The sequence below is a fragment of the Acyrthosiphon pisum genome, chromosome A1 (assembly GCF_005508785.2).
Source record: "Acyrthosiphon pisum isolate AL4f chromosome A1, pea_aphid_22Mar2018_4r6ur, whole genome shotgun sequence".
Taxonomy (NCBI): Eukaryota; Metazoa; Arthropoda; class Insecta; order Hemiptera; family Aphididae; genus Acyrthosiphon; species Acyrthosiphon pisum.
The window spans coordinates 111,605,326-111,628,747 of NC_042494.1; the positions used below are offsets into that span (position 1 = coordinate 111,605,326).

Here is a 23,422-nt window from a genome sequence, read left to right on the forward strand (position 1 = left end):
TAACTTTAAATGTTAATAAAAAAAAACTGTGACTAAGGATTTTTAATATTTTTCAAATGTCATTGTATCAATATAATAGGAGGCTTTATTACATTTTAAAGTATTTTTACTCAACAAATAAAGTTTTATTGACATTCATAGAAAAAAAAAAAACTAATAAAATTGGAAACTGAAAATGTCCCTAAACAGTTCAAACCAAATCAAAATATTTTGAAAATTTTATGATTTATAGAAAATGGAATATAAACAAACAGTGAAAATGTCATGTATTTTTACGGTCATTTGTTTTAAAGTTACACCAAAAACCAAAGTAGATTTTATTGAAAATCGATTTTGCGTAAAAATTCCCGTTTTTCCTTAATTTTTCTTTTGTATTTCACGGCGCTTTTGAAAACTACTGGAAAATTTTTACTTTTGACCCCCTCAAAGTATCAACTAGATTCACTTTCCTATCAGAAAAGATACTGTTGAAGAAAATCCAACCACTTTTACTTTCCTAAAAGGTGTTGACCGAAACAAAAAAAAAAAAAAAAAAACACACATCATTGTAAAATCAATACATTCATAATTCCACTCAGAATCTAAAAGGCGGGCAAGTGGGTGTCACTCTGCTGTACAGAAGGTTACAAGTGGGTCACTACATATTGGATGGTGTTAAATTTTAACTCAATGATATAATATCATTGTATAAGAAGAACGATTCTGAGCGAAAATGGTCAGTCAGTCTATGATATTAGGTACTATTGTACTAAGTATATTTGATGATATAATAAAATTGTGAATAAATTAATTTATACATAACCAATTTACGCGAAACCTTGTTTTAAATTTTCAATCCATAAAAATAAAAATTGAACATTTTATAATTAATGTTTAACTACAAACTTCACACTATTGAGAATTTTAAAATTTTACCACCCGAATGCACCAACTAGTATCACTTTCCCATCGAAAAAGGTACTGTTGAAGAAAATCGAAGCAGTTTTACTGCCCTAAACTGTGACACAGAAACAAAAAAAAAAAACACACATAATTGTAAAATCAATACAGCGATAATCATCGCTCCGCTCAGAATCTAAAATCTAAATTGTACGAAAAATGTTTTGTTTGCAGCTTATTGAAAGTATTAACTATATTAATTTAGGACAATAGGTATGTATTCTATGATTTTTAATATTTATTCATCAAATTATCATTATTCAAAAACTTGTATTATACTATTTATAAAATTCTAAAAAACTTTATTATTTATTAAAATAATTAGTTAAACATTTAATTGGTTTTTTATCAAATAATTTAAACTGAATTAAAAATTAAAAATTAAATTAATTGAAAAATTGAAAAAAGAAAATAATAAATATTTTTGGTTTATAAAGTAAAATATAATTATAAAACTATTTTAAGTTGTCTGGAGAGTACACATCGGCTCCAGCAACACCAGTTCCTTTTGAATCGCCCAGCCATGGATATTTCCTTGGACACTCCTTACACGTTGACAAATATCTGAAATTATATCATACATTCATTACAAACTTGTTTATCTAATTCATATAAAACACCTTAATTTTAATAATTTTACGTGGTAACAAGTCCTTTTAACTCAATTGAACATAGGTAAATATTTGTGTACAAATAGAAACATTTGAAATATACTATTATTTATATCTATAATATAAGATTTTAACATATTATTAAGTATGTTATGTAAATAAATTGTGGAATATCCAGTTATTCTGCGTATTTCCCGAAATTTTATAAAATTATTTAAACATTTTCTGTATTGCCAATGCCAGTTATTAAATCTCTAAATTAAGAAGGTATTTGTGCAAAATAATTATGTAGTAACTATTAACTAATAAGTTGGGCAAAAATTTAAAAACTATTGAAACTACAGTTCGTATTTGATTTCTTATATTATCTTATCACACATATTATAATTTATATATTATAACCTATCTTATTCATACAAGCTATAGGCGATAGGTGATAGTGGTCGCATAATTTTAAATCACCAACAACTATCAAGGTAATACAAATTGTGAATGATGCACTCAATAATAATTGTCATTTGTCATATATTTCTATTCCCTATTAATATTACCTTGCATTACCAAATTTCAAAAATATAAATTGTTAGTTTGTTACTTAATTTTGTAGATACTTAACTACTATTATTACCTACTATTAGTGCATACCTAACTATATATAATATACATATAAATATATAATGTAAAACAAAAAAAAGTTTATTCAACTATATTCAACAGCCTACCATGATAAATTTATGTCTATAAACGTTACAGCACCAACTTCAATGTCTACAGCTAAAAATTATATGCATATACCTAGATATAACAAAGAATGGTTTTACATTTTAAACGAAGTACAATTCTGCTGGATGAATTTGTACCTAGTTATTTATAAATGAAACTCAAATATATCTTCATATTTATATTTATATTCCTCACTCGAGCTTAGACATTGTATAAAATGCCCGGTTAATATAATATAATCATTTTTATATTTCCTGTACATAAATATATCACCCAAACATTTTATAAGAATCTCAGTTTTATACTTTACTCGTACATAATATAAACATATTATAGTAAATTACCTCGTTCCGACAACATTAGTTTCCGGATGCTTAAATGATAACTGACATTTGTTAGGTAAATTACAAGGTGGCGAAGGTAATTGATCGGGCTTATCACACATCCATGGTTCAAATCCAGACAAATCTTTAGTGGTCTTTGGATCAGTCATCCACGTTAATGCTTGTGTAGTTGTGACAAACCATACGTCTGGCCTAAATTGAAAATTTAATTTCAATTAGTTAAGTTGTAATCGACTCGTACAATTATATAAATATTGATTACTGTTTATTTGCCCAGTCAATGAACTTATGTAGTCCATCTTCAAGCTCTTTAATTTGGAACCAGTTGGTGTGGAAAGGCATCATGTAAGGCGCCCGATTTTGCGAATAATACCGTTCGAAATCTTCACGGAGCCATTCGAATACTTCATTAGCATCATGACTATGCAAGACACATTGATCTAAATATGGGCAGTGACCGCCTTCGTAAGTCGCCACGTAATGAGCGTTCAAAGGAACTTCCCACGTACCTGTAATTAGTATTTGAAAAAATGTAACATTAAAATGTACATAAATTAAAAAAAAAGAGTAAAATTATCAAACTCAAATTGATTATACTTTTTAATATTTTTTTGTCTAGAAATTAACCTTTAAATGATTTGGTTGGGCAAGTTCCAGACTTGCATTCGTGTGGAATCTTATAATCTAAAGAGTATGGCCATATTGGTACCCTAGACGGAGGTATACCGATTGAACTATCATATACGAACCCATAGTCTTCGATTACCTAGAATAAAATTAATATATTAAATCAAAGTCAGCTCTAAACATTTTCTAGTCATGTTATTTTTTTTAATGCATTATTTTAAAACTATTAATGTATTCTATTAAAGGGAAATATATATATAAAAACTGTATATATATACATAAATAATATAAAAACGTTAAAAACCTCGTATTGTGTGTTTCTACCAGGCTTCAGGAATGGTGCTCTCATACCGACTATATCGCTTTTGGTTAAATTTGCAAAGTTCACTAAGATTTCTCTCATTCCAATCATTTCAGCGACCCACTCTTCGTATCCCTTATCATGTAGGCCTTTTTGTAACCTACAAATACACAATTTAATTTAATGAACTTTATTTAACAAATATGTATATTATTTATTAGAATATGGATTTTGAAGCACACTAACTATAGAATAAACATTTAAAATAAAGCAACCAAGCTTTAAAACAAGCTATAAAAGCGGATTTGTTTTTATTATTGTTTATTAAATTATTTATTGTTTTAGTAAGTAATCATTAATTTATAAATCGTTAAAAAATAATTTTAAATAATAAATTAAATTCATGTTCAAAAGACTGCTCGGTTTCAATTGTATTTAAAAATAAAAAATTATATTTGTCTATGTTTTTAAAAATAATTAGAACACTAACATTGATTTAAACTCTAAAAAGACATTAAAACCGAAATAATAATAAAAAAAAATGTTGAACATTTATTATTCTCCCATCAAATAATAAAAATTAAATCCGTACTTTACTAATTATTATTTATTAATTAGTATTGTGGCTTTATAAACATCAATAATTTAATTTATCTGTACAATAAACTTATAAACCTATACAATTATTTGAGTGCTTTATGTTATATTATATATTTGTTTACACTTACGACACAGTTTCTACAGCAATCTCATGGCCTTTGTGTGCGATTTCTTGTACCATGTTATAGTCACAGTATTCGTGGGATATAAAGAATGTACCTTTAATGAGACATCCATTAGGATTTTTCTTATTGTGGGAAAATACTTTTTGATAGTGATCATAATTATTTTGATTTAATGCTCCGTCAAACGTCAACAGTATCATTTGAGGTGTCTAAAATAATTTTTGAGGATAAAAACATAGTCAAAATATTAATTATCTTTATAATAGTCAAAAAAATACCTCTTTTGGGTCCAAGCCACCAGGTATGATGGTTCCGTCTCTAGAGCAAAAACAATAAGGTAATGTACACTGGCTTGTATCACATTTTGGAGCTAAATCAATAGGATTCTCTGTACTTGGAGCTTCAGCTAAATCAAGTCATGATATATTGTTAGTATTGTATTGTATAGTAATATGAATAAAACCTTACTTGAAGGAAGAGGTCCACATCGTGCTTCATTTTTAAACGTACATAATTTGTTCACATCATCAAAGTATAAGCCCGCTGGACAACGATTTAAGTATGGAAAATTATCTACACACTGTAAATATAATTGTGATTAAAAATATATACCGATAGTGTCCCGCGAGGATTTATCCGTTGCGATATCTCCTGATATAGTAAATATATCATAAATCTGTTATTTTATTAGGCTCACAGAGACAAGGACTAAATATATTTTATTTTATAATTTAAACTAATTTTTGGTAAAAAAGCTTAAAAAAAATTTATTTTTTATTTTTGAAACAATTGAAATTAACCATTTTATAGAGTTTATTTTTCAGAAAACTTTGACCTTTCAACATTTTATTTTCATTAATTTCATGATTTTTAATATTTTTTTAAATTTATAGGTAAAACGGCAAAAAACCGGTTTTTGTCTGGGCAGCGAGTCCCCGTCTATGGCTAATGGGTACATCCTCACGAGACACCCTGTATACCCATTTATACAATCGAATGTTTAAAATACCTGATAAAATCGACGACATGTAGCTGGATCAGCATAGTTTCCGTTTCCACCGACTTCAGGGCAGACAAAAGTTTCTTCAGCAGTTTCACATAACACTAAAAATACATTCATTTAAAAACATATTAATACTAAGTTTTATTGAATTATTATTTTATAAAATGCAATTACTCTATCATACAATTATTATAAAGTATAAGGGAAAAAATACCAAGGCTCTTATCGTAATATACTTTGTATTTAAATAATAGGTACAAATTATAAAACATTATGAAATTTAATTATAATTATAAAAGTATATTAAATATTTTGTATGTAATAATTTTCAAGGTTATTCGCGTTCACAATATTTTTTGTATTAGAATAAAAAATATGGAGATAAATCAGTTAAAACTTAAAAACCATAAACTGTTTTACGTTTATAAATATAAAAAGAAAACGTATCAATAACAGTCAAAATAAAACCTGTTATAATAAAAAAAAACCAATAAAGGTAAACAATTTGCATTAGTTATAGAGCTATGTAAAAATTTAGTTAACAACCTCTTCTAGAAATTAATTTGAATATTATAACTCTATCACATTACGATACGAAGTCACAAAATGAATACTGGTTATTTGTGAGTTAGTAACCGCATTCATTTTTATACATTAAGGAGGGCTAAAACAATTATGAGTAGTAAATTGAAATACATTTATGGATAATTAATAAAGAAATATAACATGTAATAAAGCGTTTAAAATAAAACCACACAAATAATAATCAAAATATTATTTATTGATCTATAGTTACAGTTATTTATAAATATGTACCTACTGGAATTGTATTCTATATTTCTAAAGGATTAAATTTTAAAAATTACAATTTACTGGAATAGTAGGGTTAATATAAATTAGTTTGGTACACCATGTCCTGGGAATGTCTGGTAAAGTTCAACGTTCTTTAGCGACCTTAGCACATATTATAATTATTATTTTTTTTTTATTATGCTCCAAGAATAATAATTACATAACGATGTGTGAGAAGGTATTGTGGGAAGTGATAGTAAACCATGTGGTATACACATAATCGACATTTAAAAAGATGAATTGAATTGTTACGCTTTCACAGTAAGGCCGAATATTAATCTCAATATAATATTGTCTGAAATAGTCGGCTACAAAAATGAATAAATCGTTGTTTCTTTTTATAAGCCACGCGCATACCTTTGTAAAAAATCTTAAAGACAAAATACTGATTTGATGAGCATGTTTTATATTTTCCAGCATTTATAAATTGTCACTAATTGTTATTTGAAATCGGTTTCACTGATTTCACTTTTACCCACCGTGAGCTTGTTATGATTTATTACCAATTTCTCCAAATATAAAATAAATTATAGTAACTAATATAAAGCAAGTGACTTGTTGATTCAGATTGAACAAACATTTATTTCTTGAAATTATGATAACTTTTAAATACACGGAATTTTTGGTCAAATAATATTCGTAACTCTGAGCAAAGAGAGTATATTTAGTGGTATTATGGTTTTGATAATATTTTTCCATTCTATTCACAACTGCAAAAATATCAATAAACGTAGTTTTTAATTTTAATTGAACCTCGTTCAAAATCCTGTTATGAAGACAATGGTTTATATCATATAAATATATAATAATATTATTACACAAGCTTTTCATTATTTGGCACCAATATTTAAATCTAGCTGCAAACTCAACATCCGGCCTCTGTGTTTTAAATATCGGTCTGGCTTTTTTTAAAAGTAAATTTAATTCACCGGGTACTAAAAATGTTAGGGAACTGTTATTTAAATACAAATTTCACTCTATTTCTTTCATCTCATAATATAAAAATTGTATTGTCTATCAATAAAATTTAATTTAATTAATTTAACAAATCTAAACTTATTTAATCATTTGTTTGATGGCAGTTTGAAAAAATATCAATAGTATGAGCATTTCATTAAAAATTGTATACAATATAATACATAGGTGATAATATTATTGTATATTATATTATTATATTATTATATTATTATATTAATAATACTATTGTTTTTAATTTGTGTGTCACTATCTTAATATGTAAATATTTATTCAATTTTAGAGTCAGATGACAATAATAATAGGTGCCTATGTAAAAAAAGTTATGATATTTTTCTCAGTGAAGACAAGAAAATATATTTATACCTACATTTATTTTATATTTTCAGTTAGATTCATCTTTATTACCAATTTGATTAATATATAGGACATAGGTGCGTATATTTAAATAGTTAGTTGTGCCTGCTACATAAATATTATTTAATGGACAACATATTAAACACACATTAGTTTGTTATTTAACTGAAAAATGCAAACTTCGTTAATGGCCATGACATTATAGGTACCTACCTACCTATAGTATTTATAAAATGCGTGCTTATATAGGTAGCTATTATAATAGTATTAAACTCGTAGCTCGAATATAATATTATGATCAGCATACTTATTAAGTCTTTGAAAAAGAATAATTATTTAAATTACAAGCAGTAAGTATACAAAATATTATATTAATATGAGTATTACATACTAATAAATATCTATAGGTATAGATAAAAATTGTGTTTAAAAGTATACAACAATATTATTTTAACCTGTATGTAGTTTATATAATATTAAAGTTGATTAGATAATTTGAAATGTGCTTTACAAAACTTAAGTTATGCAATGGTAATCCTATTATGTCCAGTTACGTAAAATATTTAACGATCTCTATGCAATGCATAAAATATAATATACAATATACATATATACGAGACAATCAGAAACGAGTATCTGCTGTGTTCAGTCGTATTATATTTGTAATTTTTTTTTAATTTAAATTACTTATATAGTTGTATACAGTTTAATATTACAGCTAATAGCACTGTTTTTAAAATAATTAAAAAAACCTAACACTTACCGATTGGGCAAAAGTAAATCGCGATCACTGCGATCACTTTCAGTGCAAAATCCATTCCTACGTCGTAGTCTTAATTTACGAGATCTCGAAAAAAAACTAAAAATATTTACGTCATTTTTTCGAAAGCAATATTGTTTATTCAACCAGTGACCAACTTGCTTGCGTACTGTGGCTGAACTGTGTTGTACAGGTACACTGTGTACGGTGGTAACCTAAGGTTGACCACTTTCTCACACCATAACCAGTTCCAAGAAAATGTTTTGATTCATCAGTATCATTTTTACTATTACTAAAATTATTATTATATTTATTACGATCGTCAACATCGTCAAAATCGTTCGTATTATGTGTATAATATATAATATAATAGAATATTATACGATAATATATTATAGTGTGGTTGTGTTTGCTGCATACAAAGTCAAGGACACGACGGATCAATGCAGACAGACAAATAATTCGTACCTAATGGTTTATTCTTTATTCCATCGAATCAGAGACTTATTTTTATTCCTTTATTTAAATGTAATAGATATATTTTATATGGGTACATATAAGTACGCGAGTGTTGAAATAAGCGTAATTAGGTAGGTATGTATTAGGTATGTATTATGTAACTTCGCATTAAAAAATAAATAAATGTAAATACATGAAAATCGATTTCAAACATATATTATAATACATTTTAATAGAGGACTGGAATAATACTTTAATAAAAATCCATTTTAACTTATGGTTTAAAAATAAAAGTATAATTATAGGTACATATATGCTGTGATATTAAGTAAGTATGCTGTATAGTTATATAAATAATATTTAATATTGTTTACACTTACACATTAAAAAAAACAATGACAATCTATGATTTATAGCATGTATAAAACATAAAATATTTGAATTGCTATTAGAGATTAGGAAAAAAGTTTTATTAAGTTTAGTTTAGTATTAGGTATACTATATTATGAAAAAAAATACGAGACATTTCGTTCACACTTTCTCTAGAACAAACAAATATAGTTAGATATTATGTTCATCATTGATTCACGAAACCAGAAGTTCAAGATTTATTACTTTCTTTTAAAATGTTTTTCGAATCAACTGACATAACTTGATAATATAATGTGAAGATATTATGTCGCTATGTGGTCAATTAGCCACCACGATTTAATGAAAAATAATTAAGATTGCTATTTTGATAAATAGTTTTCTTATACCTAATGACAAAATTTTTAAAAATAAAATACCATCGTTAATTAGTTTAACTATATGTTCTCTTTTTTTAGTCTGATTAATATTAATATATTATAAATAAATATTACGATTGTAGGTCATTATTAGATTACCTATATAATTATATAAGTAGTCGAAATACTTAAACCCAAAATTACTATAAGTATTGACAATCAAAAATATTTTAGTTTTGATATGTCTACAATATACAATATATAGATGAGTCCACTAAACATTATATTCATAAAAAATGTGTTGAAATATTTTATATTTCAACATTATTGATCAAATATACATAAGAAAGTCCTTCAGTGTTGGCCAGTTAAAAAATGCAATTCAATAGTTAAAATATTATTTATTTCTATAATATATTGAAATTGAAAATTTTTATTATACCTATAATATATTAACTATAATAATATATAATACGTTTCGATTAATTTAATACACCAACAATCATAAACGTGTATTTTCATTTGAATTATTCTACAAGCATTATTTTGTCAAAGTAATTCAACTACTTTATAAAAAAAAATTACCTATATTTATATCTGATTTATTTTTATGTACCTAATACTTAAACAATAATATTCCACGATTCAGCTACGTCGGTTTCATATTTTTCAAGCTGCAGAAAAAAACATATTATATAAAAAATAATAATCTGCACTATTATAGTTTATATGTTTTATTTAATTTTAAGAATAAAATATGTACCTTTTCAGTAATATTATCTTTGCAAGACATTCGAATTTTTTCCACAGTTGCTGGAGCGTCCAACCTAAAATACCCTGTGACACCAGCATCTTCCCTTGCTGAATATATGGCATTTTTAATAGCGAAAAATATCGAAGCCGATAAAAATAACGGAGGTTCTCCAACAGCCTAAACAATACAGTTTGTACAATGCAGATATTCTGTAACGGAAGGTCAAAATATTCTCTATTACTTTTGATGAGTAAACAGCTCTTGGATTTTCAGAACCTTTCAGCAATGAAACTGTAAACTGTTTCGGTATATCTGAAAATCCGGGAATTTTATATGTACCAGGTCCCCTCGTGTACAACATTCCTTTTGGGCTATATACGAGTTCTTCTAATGTAAATAATCCATAACCTTGCATAAAAGCTCCTTCGATCTGCCCCACGTCGATTGCTGGATTTAAGCTCTGTCCGACGTCCATTACTATGTCTGTGCTTAAAACCTAATCGAGATAGAGAAAAAACGATTATAATAACCTGTTTAATATAGAAAATATGAAACACCCTGTATACTTCATGGTCACCGGTTAAACAGTCCACTTCTACCACCGAAACAGCTGCCCCACTAGTATAATACAAAACATAGTTGACTGTGCCTTGATCTGTTGTTGTTCCTATAGTGTGATTTCTGCGTACAACATAAGTAATTAATTTTCATGGTTACCGAACATCATTATTAGTATTATTCCTTAATTTAATTATCAGAATCAATATGTTGTGAAAAAAATAATTACTACGCGATTGATGAGTATTAAAAATTAAACTTTTTTTTGTTCTACCCTACAGTATACGCTATTGTACAGAATACTGTAGGTATGCATATAACACATCAATAAGCATTTCACATATTACATAAATATTTTTAATATTCTTTATTTATTATCATTCAGCGTTTTTTAAATATATTAAAAGTTTGTACTGCTTTTCATTAACGTCTGAACATGACCTTCGTCTATAATACTCGATATATATATATAATATGAAATGTATAATAATATTCATACAACATATTATAACGCTATACCTATAATTTCGTATTTTTATTTTAAGGTCCAAATAATGTAATCTATATTATATTATCTTATAATAATACAGTAATACGACACATAATATACATACTCGTATAATGGCGATATTAATGGTTAAATGACTATGTTATGTCAAACGAATATTTTTGTCTATTGAACCATAGCATAAAGCTTATATTTAATTTAACGTTTTTAAGAACATTCAATGCTGCGTTTGTAAGTGTGTTACTGAGAAATAAACTTACGCGTAAAATCCCGAAGCACACAGGTTCACTTTTTCAAAATACGCCGTTTTCACCCATTCCGCCCATGTACCTCCGGGATTCCTCTTCTTGATCGGTTCCAATCTGGCTTTAACTATCTCACAAGCATTCTGTAGCAAGATCGTCGAAGCGATAATAGAACAGTAAATGTATCATGTAATATTTAATATTGATTGGACCATGAGTAAATAGATAGGTTAGGTATCATCTTAGTTTGTTGATTAAGTATTAGTATTTTTTCACTTCACATAAATATTATAGTTCTTTACTTCTTATTGTCTGACAATTTTACAATTTTATTATTATTATTATAACTATACATATAGAGAAAGAATTGATCATTAGAAGGGAAGCACTGGAGAACTATGACATTGCAGGCCCCTGGAGTGGAGGAGATACGCGCTTTCTATATCAACTGTGAATTGTGATTGTACCTACCTGTCTATTTTGTCATGATATAAACGAAAAAACAAAAGTCGAAAATTCTTGGGCCAGTTGCTGTAACCCTCCCCGAATTTTCAGGAAGATCAACAACACTTTTTAAGTGTTTGGTGTTCCTATTATGTAGGAGTAGGAGTAGTAGGACGTAAACATGTTTTAAAATTGTAATTTGTATGAAAGTTGCTGCAAAATACTAAAATGATATACACCCATGGGCCACGGCAGCTGCATACCAAACGTATGAGCGATCTTAGTAGCCTCCTCTAAATAACAAATTATCATCCCTCCTCGCCTAAAAAAAAACCAAGTTTCCGTGGACTTGTGTGTACGTATACTCACGAGAACAGCCATCCCGTTGAGGTCGGAGCTGAAACTGCCGGCGGTTGGTGACGCGTTGGCTACCTTGTCGGTGCTGGTCTCTTTGACGTGTATCAACTCGGCGGGTATGCCCAGGGCCCTGCTGGCCACTTGGATCATTTTTGTGTGTAGCCCCTGGCCCATTTCTACGCCACCGTGCGCCAGCAGTACGGAACCGTCGACGTAGACGAGCAACAGGGCGCCGGCTTGGTTCAAAAATGCCGAACCTCCTGAGAACCCGATACCGTACATCGTCGGTATAGCTGCGATGCCGCGTTTCTTCCACCGGTTCGCTCTAAAACCGTAATGTTTATATGTATCGATTGCGACCGGTGAATTAATTGGAAAAAAACAAAATAGAGAAACTTTGAATAAGAACCATGAAGATAAACAGCAATTAATGTAAAATTATAGATATACTTCCCAGCAGTGATACAGATAATTTCAATCTGTATAATTCTCGTTATTAATATTATCAAAAGTAATCATATGAGTTTATAATATCATTATTGAATTTAAATACATTTTTAAATTATTTAATTTTAATTATTATTATGAAAGTAAATAAATGTTTCTGTTTAGGTTAAAACAAATATGAATCACGTATTGAACTATATACAATTCACCTGTTCTAATCAAAACAATTATAGTAATGGTACGCTTAAAAATTAAAAAAAAACCTCGTGAACCCGTCAAAATAGGTTCTAGCATTGGGTACGATTGATGTATATAAATTTCAGTTGTATAAACCTATTGACTCTATAAGTCGGTGGCAAGTAAGTTTGAAATGTAAGTATCGAAAATCAGCACCTATATATAATAAAATATTGGATAATAGTATACTACCTACCTCTACGTTTATACATCATAGAAAACTGCAAATTGATTTTTTTTTAACTATACCTAAATATACTTTAGTTATTCTCATTTAAAAGCGTGATATATATTATGTCAACATGTCGTTTCGTTTGCATTTTATGTGAATGTCATTCGTGAAGATTTATATGAATATAATTATTCCTAATCAGTAATCGTATATAAATACTTGTAAATCATAATTCATGCAAGGTTTTCGTGCAGCTGTTATAAATATACTGTATTTTAATTAATTGGAAAGTCAGTAATGTTCATGATGCAGTAAGAATATTTAAATGCCTTTTTTAATGCAATATATGACTAATGGTCTCCCTTTTACCAAGGTTTACAATTGTTTTTACTGACTTTCCAATTAATGAACACACTCTATAATAAACGTAATAGTTATAATATGAGTAATACATGTATAGACTATAGCTAAAAGTATACCTGTTAAACTCAACGATTTTGTTAGAATTTAAAGTGTACTTCGATCTTTCTAACACTTCGTCCCAACAATTTTTAGCGGTAAAGTTAGATATCAATTGATTATAATGTGTTATCTGTCCGTTTACGAAGAAATTCTTTGCTCTAACTGCGTTTGAATCGATCTTCAATTCCCTAGATATGTGATCGATAATTGATTCTGCAAAAAACATCCCTTGAGGTGCACCAAATCCTCTAAAAGCCGTATTCGATGATAAATTTGTAGCACAAGTATATCCTGATATTCTAACATGAGGGATATGATACGTATTCGTTAAATGAGAAACGCATCTTTCAACCGTCTATGAAACAGAAACATCAATAATACAATATTATAATCTAATAAATTAATAATAATAAATAATAATAGAATATTATGCTCAATATAAATTGCTTAAAAATGTATAGGTACTCACTCCCGCGGACAAATCTCTGGAACTTCCACCATTATTGTATACAGAAACATCCAAAGCCTGGATTTGTCCATATTCGTTAAATCCTACACGGTAATGACATAAAAATGGATTTCTACCACCAGTGATTAACATGTCTTCGTGTCGGTCCAACATACATCTAACTGATTTTCCAGTTCTGAAAAAAAAAATACCACACATTTTCTTATACCAAACCTTTCACCCTGAAGTCTTACTTTACAGCAGCTACTGCACATGGCACGCCTATAATAAATCCTTTAGTTTCTTTACCACCAAAGCCACCACCTAGACGTTTCGTTTTGCAAACTACGCGGTTTATCGGTATGTCTAAGCAATGTGATATAGATTCCTAATCAAACAAAATGTTTATAAAAATTATTTTAAAGAATCTTCATAATATATAAATAAGTAAAATATATTAAAGTTTTAAAAATAATACCAATAATCTCAATAAAATTATCCACTTAAATAGTAATATTTGTTAATCTTAACTCTTAAGTTAACATTTTTCCATGCACGACGGTACATATTTTTATACTTCATAAATAATAAATAAATAAAATTATTTTTCGGATTTGATTGTATTTTATATTTAAATTAATTTATAAAGGTTGTAGATATAAATTCATATTGCATAACGTATAAAACGTATAAGAAGTTGGTTAGGTATATTATTTATTTACCTTTTTATAGGTATATTAGGTATATTGTATGGTTATCTAAAATAATATAAAATATATACTACATAGGTCTTTATAATATATTATTTTATAATTATTGTTTTTATTTTTATTTATTTTTATTTCATTTATAAAAAAAAGCAGATAAGTGGATGTCGCTTTGCTATACAGTATGTTACAAGTGAGTCAATGTATAATGGATTGTATTAAACTTAAATTCAATGATATAATATCATTGTATAAGAAAAGATTCTGAGCGGAGACAGTTTGTCAGTCTGGATATGTTATATTGTTATTATTTATTATATCCTGTAAGTTGAATTAATATTATAATATTATTATTTTTTATTCGTTGCTACGGTAATAAACAAAGCGTTAGAAATATTAAAATCCCATTTCAAGCGGTTTTTCGTAATTTTTCGGTAGTTTTTCCTGTGGCATTAAATAACTATTGATAAAACTGAAAAATGACCTCTCTAAAGTACCATCTTGATCCAATTTGATAAAATATAAAGTACTATGTGTTGAAATCGAAGCACTCCTTCTGGTAGAAATTTTGTAAACAGGATAAAAAAAAAAAATAAACACCATTGTAAAACCAGAGCTTCCTCGCTCCGCTCAGAATCTAAAAAAGGTTAACGTAAATACACAATTATAATATTATTATAGCTTAGTAAGTTTTGATTATTGCAAGCTTTTAAATTTTGAGTTTAGTTAATTTAATTAAATTGTTGTTCATTAACAATATTCAATAACAGAATACATATTTCTTTCTTTTTTTATTATTATATTCTTATAAAATATTTTTTATTTAACTTAAGCCTGGCAAATATGGCCATTAACTGTTTTGTTTGTTGTTTTATAGTGAGGGGGGGGATTGAACGGTTGGTTGAAGCACGTTTTTATGTTTGGTAGAATTTCAAGTTGGGTACCCATAGGTTTCTACCATGTCCGGGTAGGGGGATGGCGGCATCTCTTTTCGGACACCGTAACTGCCTGAAGAAAAATGCCACCCGAGGCCGGGTTCAAACCGGCGTCGGTGTCCGTCGCAACTGTCGTATATTGTAGGCAGTTGTCGACTTATATAATTTAATACACATAATATAAGTGGGAAATAATTTATATATTAAGATAGGTCAGACCTAGGAAGCAATATGTGCTGAGGCGACACAAAATATGATATATAGACCGCCATACGCGCATGCACGGGGAGTCCCGTTGTCGTCGAGTATATTGACAAGTACGACGAGTGTGCGCGTGAAACGCCAGTCGTTGTGCAGACTAAGTTTTTGATTAATTGATTTATTTATGTTTGTTTCTGGATAAATAAATGTGTTTCCAACCTGAAAAATTATATGTTTTGTTTGAGTAGCTACACAATTCTACGTACTCCTTAGATCTGATCTGTAACCGGTTGATTTATGGTCGTTGACGATTTAAGGTTTAAACGGTGAAGGTAGTCCTACGTTAATTGTATTCTTTCAATTTGATCTGTAACCGGTTAATTCATGGTCGTTGAAGATTGAAAGTCTAAACAGTAAGGTAGCGATATCGACTTCTTGAGAACCAAACTGTAACCGGTTAATTTATGGTATTTTGGTAACTCAATTAGTCAAGTGTCGATAGAGGTATAGCACTGAAAAGTCGCAACCTTTTTGTCCACTCGTCCACTCCGTCCCCAATATATATATTTAAAATATTTATGCTTATAGACTATAGTTATTATTTGTGTACACATTTTATAATGATCTACTTTAAATAGAAATCAATCTGAATTTATATGAAAATTCAAACAAATATTTTTATTCAAAACTAACTAGGTACAGTTTTAAAACAATACAACATTAATAATAATAATGGATCATGTAGTATGATGCTCGTATAAATTATACCTGTAATTCGTTTGGTGATTGTGTTGAACTGATTATTTCGATTTCATTATGTTCATTCGTCGGAATTGCTATACAACATTGAGTTTCTAAATAAAAATGATCTTGTCCACCAATTCTTAAGGTGCCATTTAGACTATGATTTGATTCTTTAAATCCTTGATCTATGCACCCTTTTTCCAAATAAGCGCAACGGCCATCATAAAATGATTCACTTTTGATAGCTTCCTGTAAAAATGTAAAGTGGCCAAAAATATCGTCTGAAAATTCGTTTAACTATTGACTATACTATTAATCTGTCAAGTTATCATTTATTATTCTTTAAAAACTCTATACATTTGTATCCATATTAAGTTTGTTTTGAAATTACTTCAGGGTAATATCGTGTTCTCTGTTTACTCATAGGTGATATAATTTCCATATCTTATTCCAATAGATAATAGATATATACGTACTATTTACTAATTAGGATACAATAGTATGCAGCCATAATGATATATTGCATGCAATTGGATTTTTGATTGATCAATTTAAAAATAAGGATTTACAGTTGTACATACCTCGATGGTAATTATCGGTTTTAATTCTTCATACTGAACATGGATTAATTTAATTGCGTCCTGTGCGGTGATTGGATCTATAGCGATTAATCCACAGATTATTTGCCCAACATTTACCACCTGAGAAATAGATTAATTTTTTATTGTTCGTATCTTTAATCGTAATACTTTAAATTGTAAACAAATGTATAGTATATTATTATACTTTTTCTCTAGCAAATACATAATCATCTTTAATCGGCATTACACCGACCATATTCCGATTTCCTGGTAAATCTTTTTCGTCAACTATGATCACCACTCCTGGTTGCGATAAAGCCTCAGTATAGTCTATACTTTTAATTTTAGCATGGGCATGTGTAGACGTTTTAACAGCTAAATAAAGTTCATCGGAACGACGGGGTATATCATCACAGTATACTGCTTCACCTATGATGATACATATATAATAGACAATGGTAGGTATAAAATATAAACAACTGTACAAGGTAGTATTTTTAAGTAAAAAGGTGGACAAGTGGGTGTCACTCTGCTGTACAATAGGTTACAAGCGGATCACTGCGATGGATGGTGTTAAATTTGAATTCAATGATATAATATCATTGTATACGAAAAAAAAGTAATATTATCTTCTATCATTTGACTGTAGGTACTAATATTTAATTTTATTAATTTGTTAAATATTAATTTATAAATAATTTGTTACCTGTAGTTTGTTGTATAGCTGATTTGTGAACTAATGGTTTACCAACAGCGTCAACTGGACTTTGAGAATTTGGGACAATATGATAATATTGAGCGTATTTAGAAATGTGAGTAGCAGGGTTATTGCAGCCATTACTTAAATTGTGAACATCCATCATTTTAAAACTTAATTGATTACTCACGTAATGGTAAAATTTAAAAAATAGGACTAAAAAAATAAAAACAAAAAACTAACGAACAAAATAACAAATAATTTATTATGATAATTTGATCATTAATCACCTTAAAACAAGGCTTTTGCGATAAGTCACCATTCCTCCAGGGGCATTTGATGCCAGAGGTAGGTCTTTAAGTAACTCTAAATACACATCATCTAACAAAGACTCTGACCATTTGCTGTTGATTAATAATGATTTAGTTTTTTGAGCAATGACTGCCGTAGCTGACATCCCACCAAAAACTAACTCTGCGTCTTTTACAATATTATTTGACATCTCTACATAAAATGCGGCATTTACCAAGGCTATGTCATCTTCTTTTCTTCTTGATTGTTTAATCGACTTAAAAAATGTGTTCTAAAACCAATTTATCAGTTTTTAATTAGGTAGGTACCTCACAACACATTATTTCATTAAAAATGTACACCAAACGCTTACTTTCTGTGTAAATGGAACAAACAAATCTACGACAACCTCATCTGGATGTAGAACATTTTGTCTATAACCAGTAAAAAACGTTTTGTCCATTTTCAGAAATCTTATTCCATTTTCTAAAGATATAAATTGTAAAATAAATACATTTGTTTGGTATACTTAAATATTATACATTTATAAAATGTGTAATTACTTTTACTCTGTACTTTTAACTGACAACGAGCAGCTAAAAATATTGGATTTAAATCCGATATAGGACTTCCCGTTATAATATTTCCGGCTATACACTACAAAAATGATAAATAAAGTATAGAATTATGATTTAATAGATGGATACATATTACTATATTAAATTATTACGAACGATAATTTTATAAAATGGATTGGTGAACTTACAGCAACATTACGAATCTGTTTACTAGCAAACCATGGTATCATCTCCAATATAGATTTCATTATTTGAATTTTATGATCTAACAAATTATAATCACGTGATTAATAGTGTCTCTTATTAATAATGGATCATATAAATCTCTTACCAGGCATAATATCAATTAGTTTCTTTAGTTCATTTTCCAATCTGTCAATAGTTACCGCAGCTCCAATAATTAATCCCTTTGTACACTTTTTAATGACATTTAACTCTGACACCTTATTCGGCTGTATCATCACTGGATATTGACAGTTTTTGAATTTAATTTCTACTCCTATTTTTTTTAAACGATATTGAAATATTAATCGTGTATTTATGTATTGTATACTTTACCGACTTCGGTGTTCCCGACAATTATCCGAGCATTGGGATACTTATATTTAAGTTCCAATAGTTCTAGAATTGATGTCGGTCGATACCACGTAGTCGTTTTACCTCTAAATATCAAATACTCTTCATCGAACTCTTTTGTAAGCTACACAAATATAACTAAATATACCTACTTATATAATATGCAATAAAATATATCATTTTTGTTTCTCACTATAAGTTCGGGTGGAAAAATTGGTTCTTGAGAAGGATCATATGGTAAAAATTCGGATAAATTGGACATATCCTCAGCATCATTTTCAATTTTCTTATTTTTCATACAACATTTATTACCCATGGAACATCCATTAGAGATTTTATCACAAGTAGTCAATGTCATCAAACCCTCTAAAATGGGTCTATAACCTGTACATCTACACAAGTTGCCTGAAATATAATAGTTAACAATAACGCTCTAAACACTATAATTAAAAAAAAATTATATCTACCTTGTAAAGCAATTTCTAGGTCATTTTCATCGGGTGTTTTTTCCAATGATCTGAGCATAGCATAAACAGACATCACAATACCAGGTGTACAAAATCCGCATTGTGACCCATGACTTTTCGCTATTCGTTCTTGAACAGGGTGCAATCTTGTTTTTGTGCTACCAATTCCTTCAACAGTTATTATAGCACACCCGTGTATACTGACTACAGGACACAAACAAGCATTGACAGACATATGTCTAAAGTTTAATTATTTAATTAAAGAGCCTTTATCTGTATAGATAATATACAAGTGTACACTTTACACACTAAACGTGTATTTATGTATAGTATTAATTTAATATGATCGTTCATATTCTAGTAGATCAAAGGATACAATGGAGATTTCTTGACGTGATCATATTTTGATACCATTACAGTACAAGCTCCACATCCTCCTTCAGCACATCCCAATTTAGTTCCACATAAACTCACTGAAGTGGTGAAGTTAAAGAATTTTTAATCGGCATAATTTATTGATGTTTATGATGTCGCGTTTCATTTTGTGAATTGAAGACAATAATTTAAAAAAGGATACATTTATTTCTTAAATAATAAAGTAAAGTCCAATGTGGATCAGCTTTTGTTTCGACAACCTGTTTAATAAAGTTCAATACGTTTTTTTACAAAGTATGTATACTTTGATTAATATAAATATATTTAAAAATGAGATAACTATAATTGTTGTATACTGATTACGTTAGGTTAGGTTTTGCATAATGCATTCTGCATGTGTATATATATATATATAATATATGTACTACTGTTGCTGGCGTTACCCTATTGTACGGAAGCGTAGAATGGCCAACTGATTATCACAAAATTATATCTCGTTCACACAACATGAGTGATTGACAACATTTACTTGTTAGCACTAGAAGATTTCTTATTCGTAAATTGAAATCATGCACATGTGTAAGTAAATATACGAGCTACTTATTGCAAAGCTTTGTGGAATTTTGGATAATATGTTTGTTTTCACTATAAAATTTACTCTTTATAAAATGAAATCACTAAAAAACACAATTTTAATTTTTTGTAACACTGTTATAAGTGAACAGGGTTTCATTCTGGGGGCCCTATAAATAAAAACGTTCTTTTGTGAAAACGAGAAATTATCTAATGATAACAAGAAAATGATATCGTTATAACAATATGTTTTATCGTTCAAACAAGAAATTGTTCGAGAAGTTATGTTGTGTGATGTGAATGATGAGATATTCTTTTTTCCTCGTAATAATCAGTTGGACCTCTTCAGAACTATTGTGATTATTAAAAATAGATTTTAAAAAAAGATACTATTTTATTTTATACTATTCTATTTTTAGGTTTATTGTGAATACTGAATAGTACTATATCATATTGATACGGTATATAGATAGGTATATATAAAAACATGAGTTTTGTGGGTACAAGTTATATAATTCATAATCCACGTATTGCAAATTATATTATTAACTATCTTGCGTATAATAAATTAGGTATAGGTATAAATGTATAATGTTATACAATTATGAGTTATGACAAACGGTAAAAATATCTGGTTATAAAATACCCGGAGGAAAAAATGGCCAGTATAAAATATCCGGAGAAATCAAATCCGAACGGAAAAATATCAAATGTATACGAAAAATAAGTCATCCACTTACAAAAAAAAATAAAAAAAAAAATTAACTGGGTCATATTCACAATTTGTACGTACTAAAAAAACGAATCTCAAACATGTTAAACAAAAATCATACAATATAAGCATGCTAACTCAAGACTTCATAGTTTCGTGTGGTTGTATCTTGTCCATAAGTTATGAGGTTAAAATACAATTTAACCAGTAGGTAATGCGTAGTATGTAAAACGGCCATCGAGTATCGACGCGTATATAAGAAGCCTCCAATTACGCCCGAAAACCGTATAGCCAGTACTAATATACTAAAATTACAATGTTGTTAAAAAAAATTTAGGAATTGGGGCCTGTAAGTATAATATAGATAAGAAATTTTCGAGAAAATCCCAATTTCCCAGTGCTACTTGATTAGTGTTCTGCAGGAGATCTCATGTAGAGATACATACTTCTGTTTTTCAAATGAGAGCTTCCCTATTTTCTACAGAAGGTAAATTATTTTCCGGTTAATATTTCTGAAAATGTTGACCTATCAGAGTATTTTTTGAGTTAGGTATATATACTAAGGATAATAATTAACAGGTCTTTGATAATTGGTTTAGAAGTAATTACTAATTTATGATTTCTATTACTCTACAACATTAATAATTTGTAAAAATGTTCCAAGTATAATAATTGATAAATACTAGATACAATATTAGATCTAAATCTACTATTTTTGTGTAACCATTTTTAAGGACTATTATCCTTAGTAGGTATAAACATTTTAATAACAGAGAAACTAAACTTGTTCAAATGTTGAAATAGGTACAGAAATTTCATTTCAAAAAAATGATTCACTAAATAATTTACAGTAAAAGGAGGTTTTCATAATCAAAAATAGAAGTTTGTATCACCACAAGACCATCCTAAATAAGTAAAAAAAAATTGAAAATATGGTATTCGAGTAGGTACATTTAAAAATTCAAAAATTTAAATTTAAACAAGGTTATTAGGTAGGTTGTAAAGGAAAAAATGCGGGTGAGCATGCTTGGTGAATCACCCCCACATAGTATAAATGGGTGTAAGCCTAAAATATAATGAGCGAGTAATATAAGTTAAGATTTTATGATTATACTTGTAGTAAATTTTACTTAAATACATGAGAATTCCAAATTCATTTTTATTTGATTTTATTATTTCCGTATAAGATATTCTATTTTATATTGTGACATTCGATTCTTTTGGATTCGATATTTTAATCATACATTTTTGGATTCTCATTCAATAAGTTTAACTTTAGCTTATACTATATGTACTAGGTTATAGAAATCTAAGAACTTACTAATGTCTATAGCCTATAGGTTATACCTACCTATGAATAATCCAAAAGTATTATACATTAACATTTTAAAAAGTTATTGAGTTTCTATAATTTTTTCTATGATTAAAAAAATAATAATTATCTGTACCTTTTTACCGTTGACAAAAAATATTAAGGTGGATGTAATATTTTCCATTGTGCAGCTTTTGTATAATAATTTTGTGCTAATATGTACAAATTCTTAAATTTAGTTTATCCAATTCAAATCACACTTGTAATATTTAAAATTAATCTTGATTAATAATAATTCACTTGCAGTGTAATTTCATATGCATACATCATTTTACTGAGAGCTGTAATTTATAATAGTTATTAAAAATATAAAACGCATAACTAATAAGGCTTCAGAAACCATAATTTGTTGTGTATTTTTTTTTAACTAAAAGAAAGATAATACAATATCGATTTCAAACCTGTATTATTTGAACATTGTACGTCGATGAAATGTATCCTGCGTGTGCACACAATTTTTTGAGACTAAGAACTAAGAAATGGTTTTCATGCAATCCAAATAGAAAAAAGGGTTTACTATTATATCAATATACATATATATATATATATAATATAATGATGGAGGTTAACAAAAACT

General features: G+C 28.2%; 2 protein-coding genes across 2 annotated transcripts; both read right to left on the minus strand.

Annotated features, from left to right (window-relative positions):
- Positions 1-1,157: 1,157 nt before the first annotated feature.
- Positions 1,158-8,408, minus strand: LOC100161729. The gene is made up of 10 exons (XM_001951844.5): positions 8,221-8,408; positions 5,280-5,374; positions 4,739-4,850; positions 4,549-4,676; positions 4,274-4,479; positions 3,549-3,705; positions 3,245-3,383; positions 2,880-3,126; positions 2,618-2,809; positions 1,158-1,503 (listed from the first exon to the last, which is right to left on the minus strand). Exons 1-10 carry the CDS (start codon positions 8,273-8,275, stop codon positions 1,395-1,397), a joined length of 1,440 nt encoding a protein of 479 aa, XP_001951879.1. The 5' UTR covers positions 8,276-8,408; the 3' UTR covers positions 1,158-1,394.
- Positions 8,409-9,849: 1,441 nt separating this feature from the next.
- Positions 9,850-23,355, minus strand: LOC100169249 (xanthine dehydrogenase). The gene is made up of 25 exons (XM_016809559.2): positions 23,247-23,355; positions 22,922-23,126; positions 20,391-20,448; positions 20,190-20,286; positions 19,814-20,052; positions 19,540-19,751; positions 19,329-19,470; positions 19,102-19,269; positions 18,959-19,035; positions 18,756-18,849; positions 18,566-18,678; positions 18,192-18,484; positions 17,911-18,116; positions 17,410-17,633; positions 17,205-17,324; positions 16,648-16,872; positions 14,291-14,424; positions 14,058-14,232; positions 13,606-13,943; positions 12,283-12,595; positions 11,485-11,612; positions 10,725-10,839; positions 10,400-10,654; positions 10,168-10,335; positions 9,850-10,078 (listed from the first exon to the last, which is right to left on the minus strand). The coding sequence occupies exons 2-25, from the start codon at positions 22,967-22,969 to the stop codon at positions 10,028-10,030; spliced, it is 3,993 nt and encodes a 1,330-aa protein (XP_016665048.1). The 5' UTR covers positions 22,970-23,126; positions 23,247-23,355; the 3' UTR covers positions 9,850-10,027.
- Positions 23,356-23,422: the final 67 nt, after the last annotated feature.

Bases quoted from the DNA above. Each gene is read 5' to 3' on its own strand.
- LOC100161729 (XM_001951844.5), bottom strand. From the start codon at position 8,275: ATGGATTTTGCACTGAAAGTGATCGCAGTGATCGCGATTTACTTTTGC. The intron at 5,375-8,220 runs GTAAGTGTTAGG...ATGTATTTTTAG, and splicing joins GATTTACTTTTGCCCAATCG to TGTTATGTGAAACTGCTGAA. The intron at 3,127-3,244 runs GTTAATTTCTAG...TACTAATTACAG, and splicing joins CCCAACCAAATCATTTAAAG to GTACGTGGGAAGTTCCTTTG.
- LOC100169249 (XM_016809559.2), bottom strand. From the start codon at position 22,969: ATGGAAAATATTACATCCACCTTAATATTTTTTGTCAACGGTAAAAAG. The intron at 18,117-18,191 runs GTGATTAATGAT...TATTTTTTTAGT, and splicing joins CGCAAAAGCCTTGTTTTAAG to CCTATTTTTTAAATTTTACC. The intron at 12,596-13,605 runs GTATACTTTTAG...TTACGGTTTTAG, and splicing joins AAAATCGTTGAGTTTAACAG to AGCGAACCGGTGGAAGAAAC.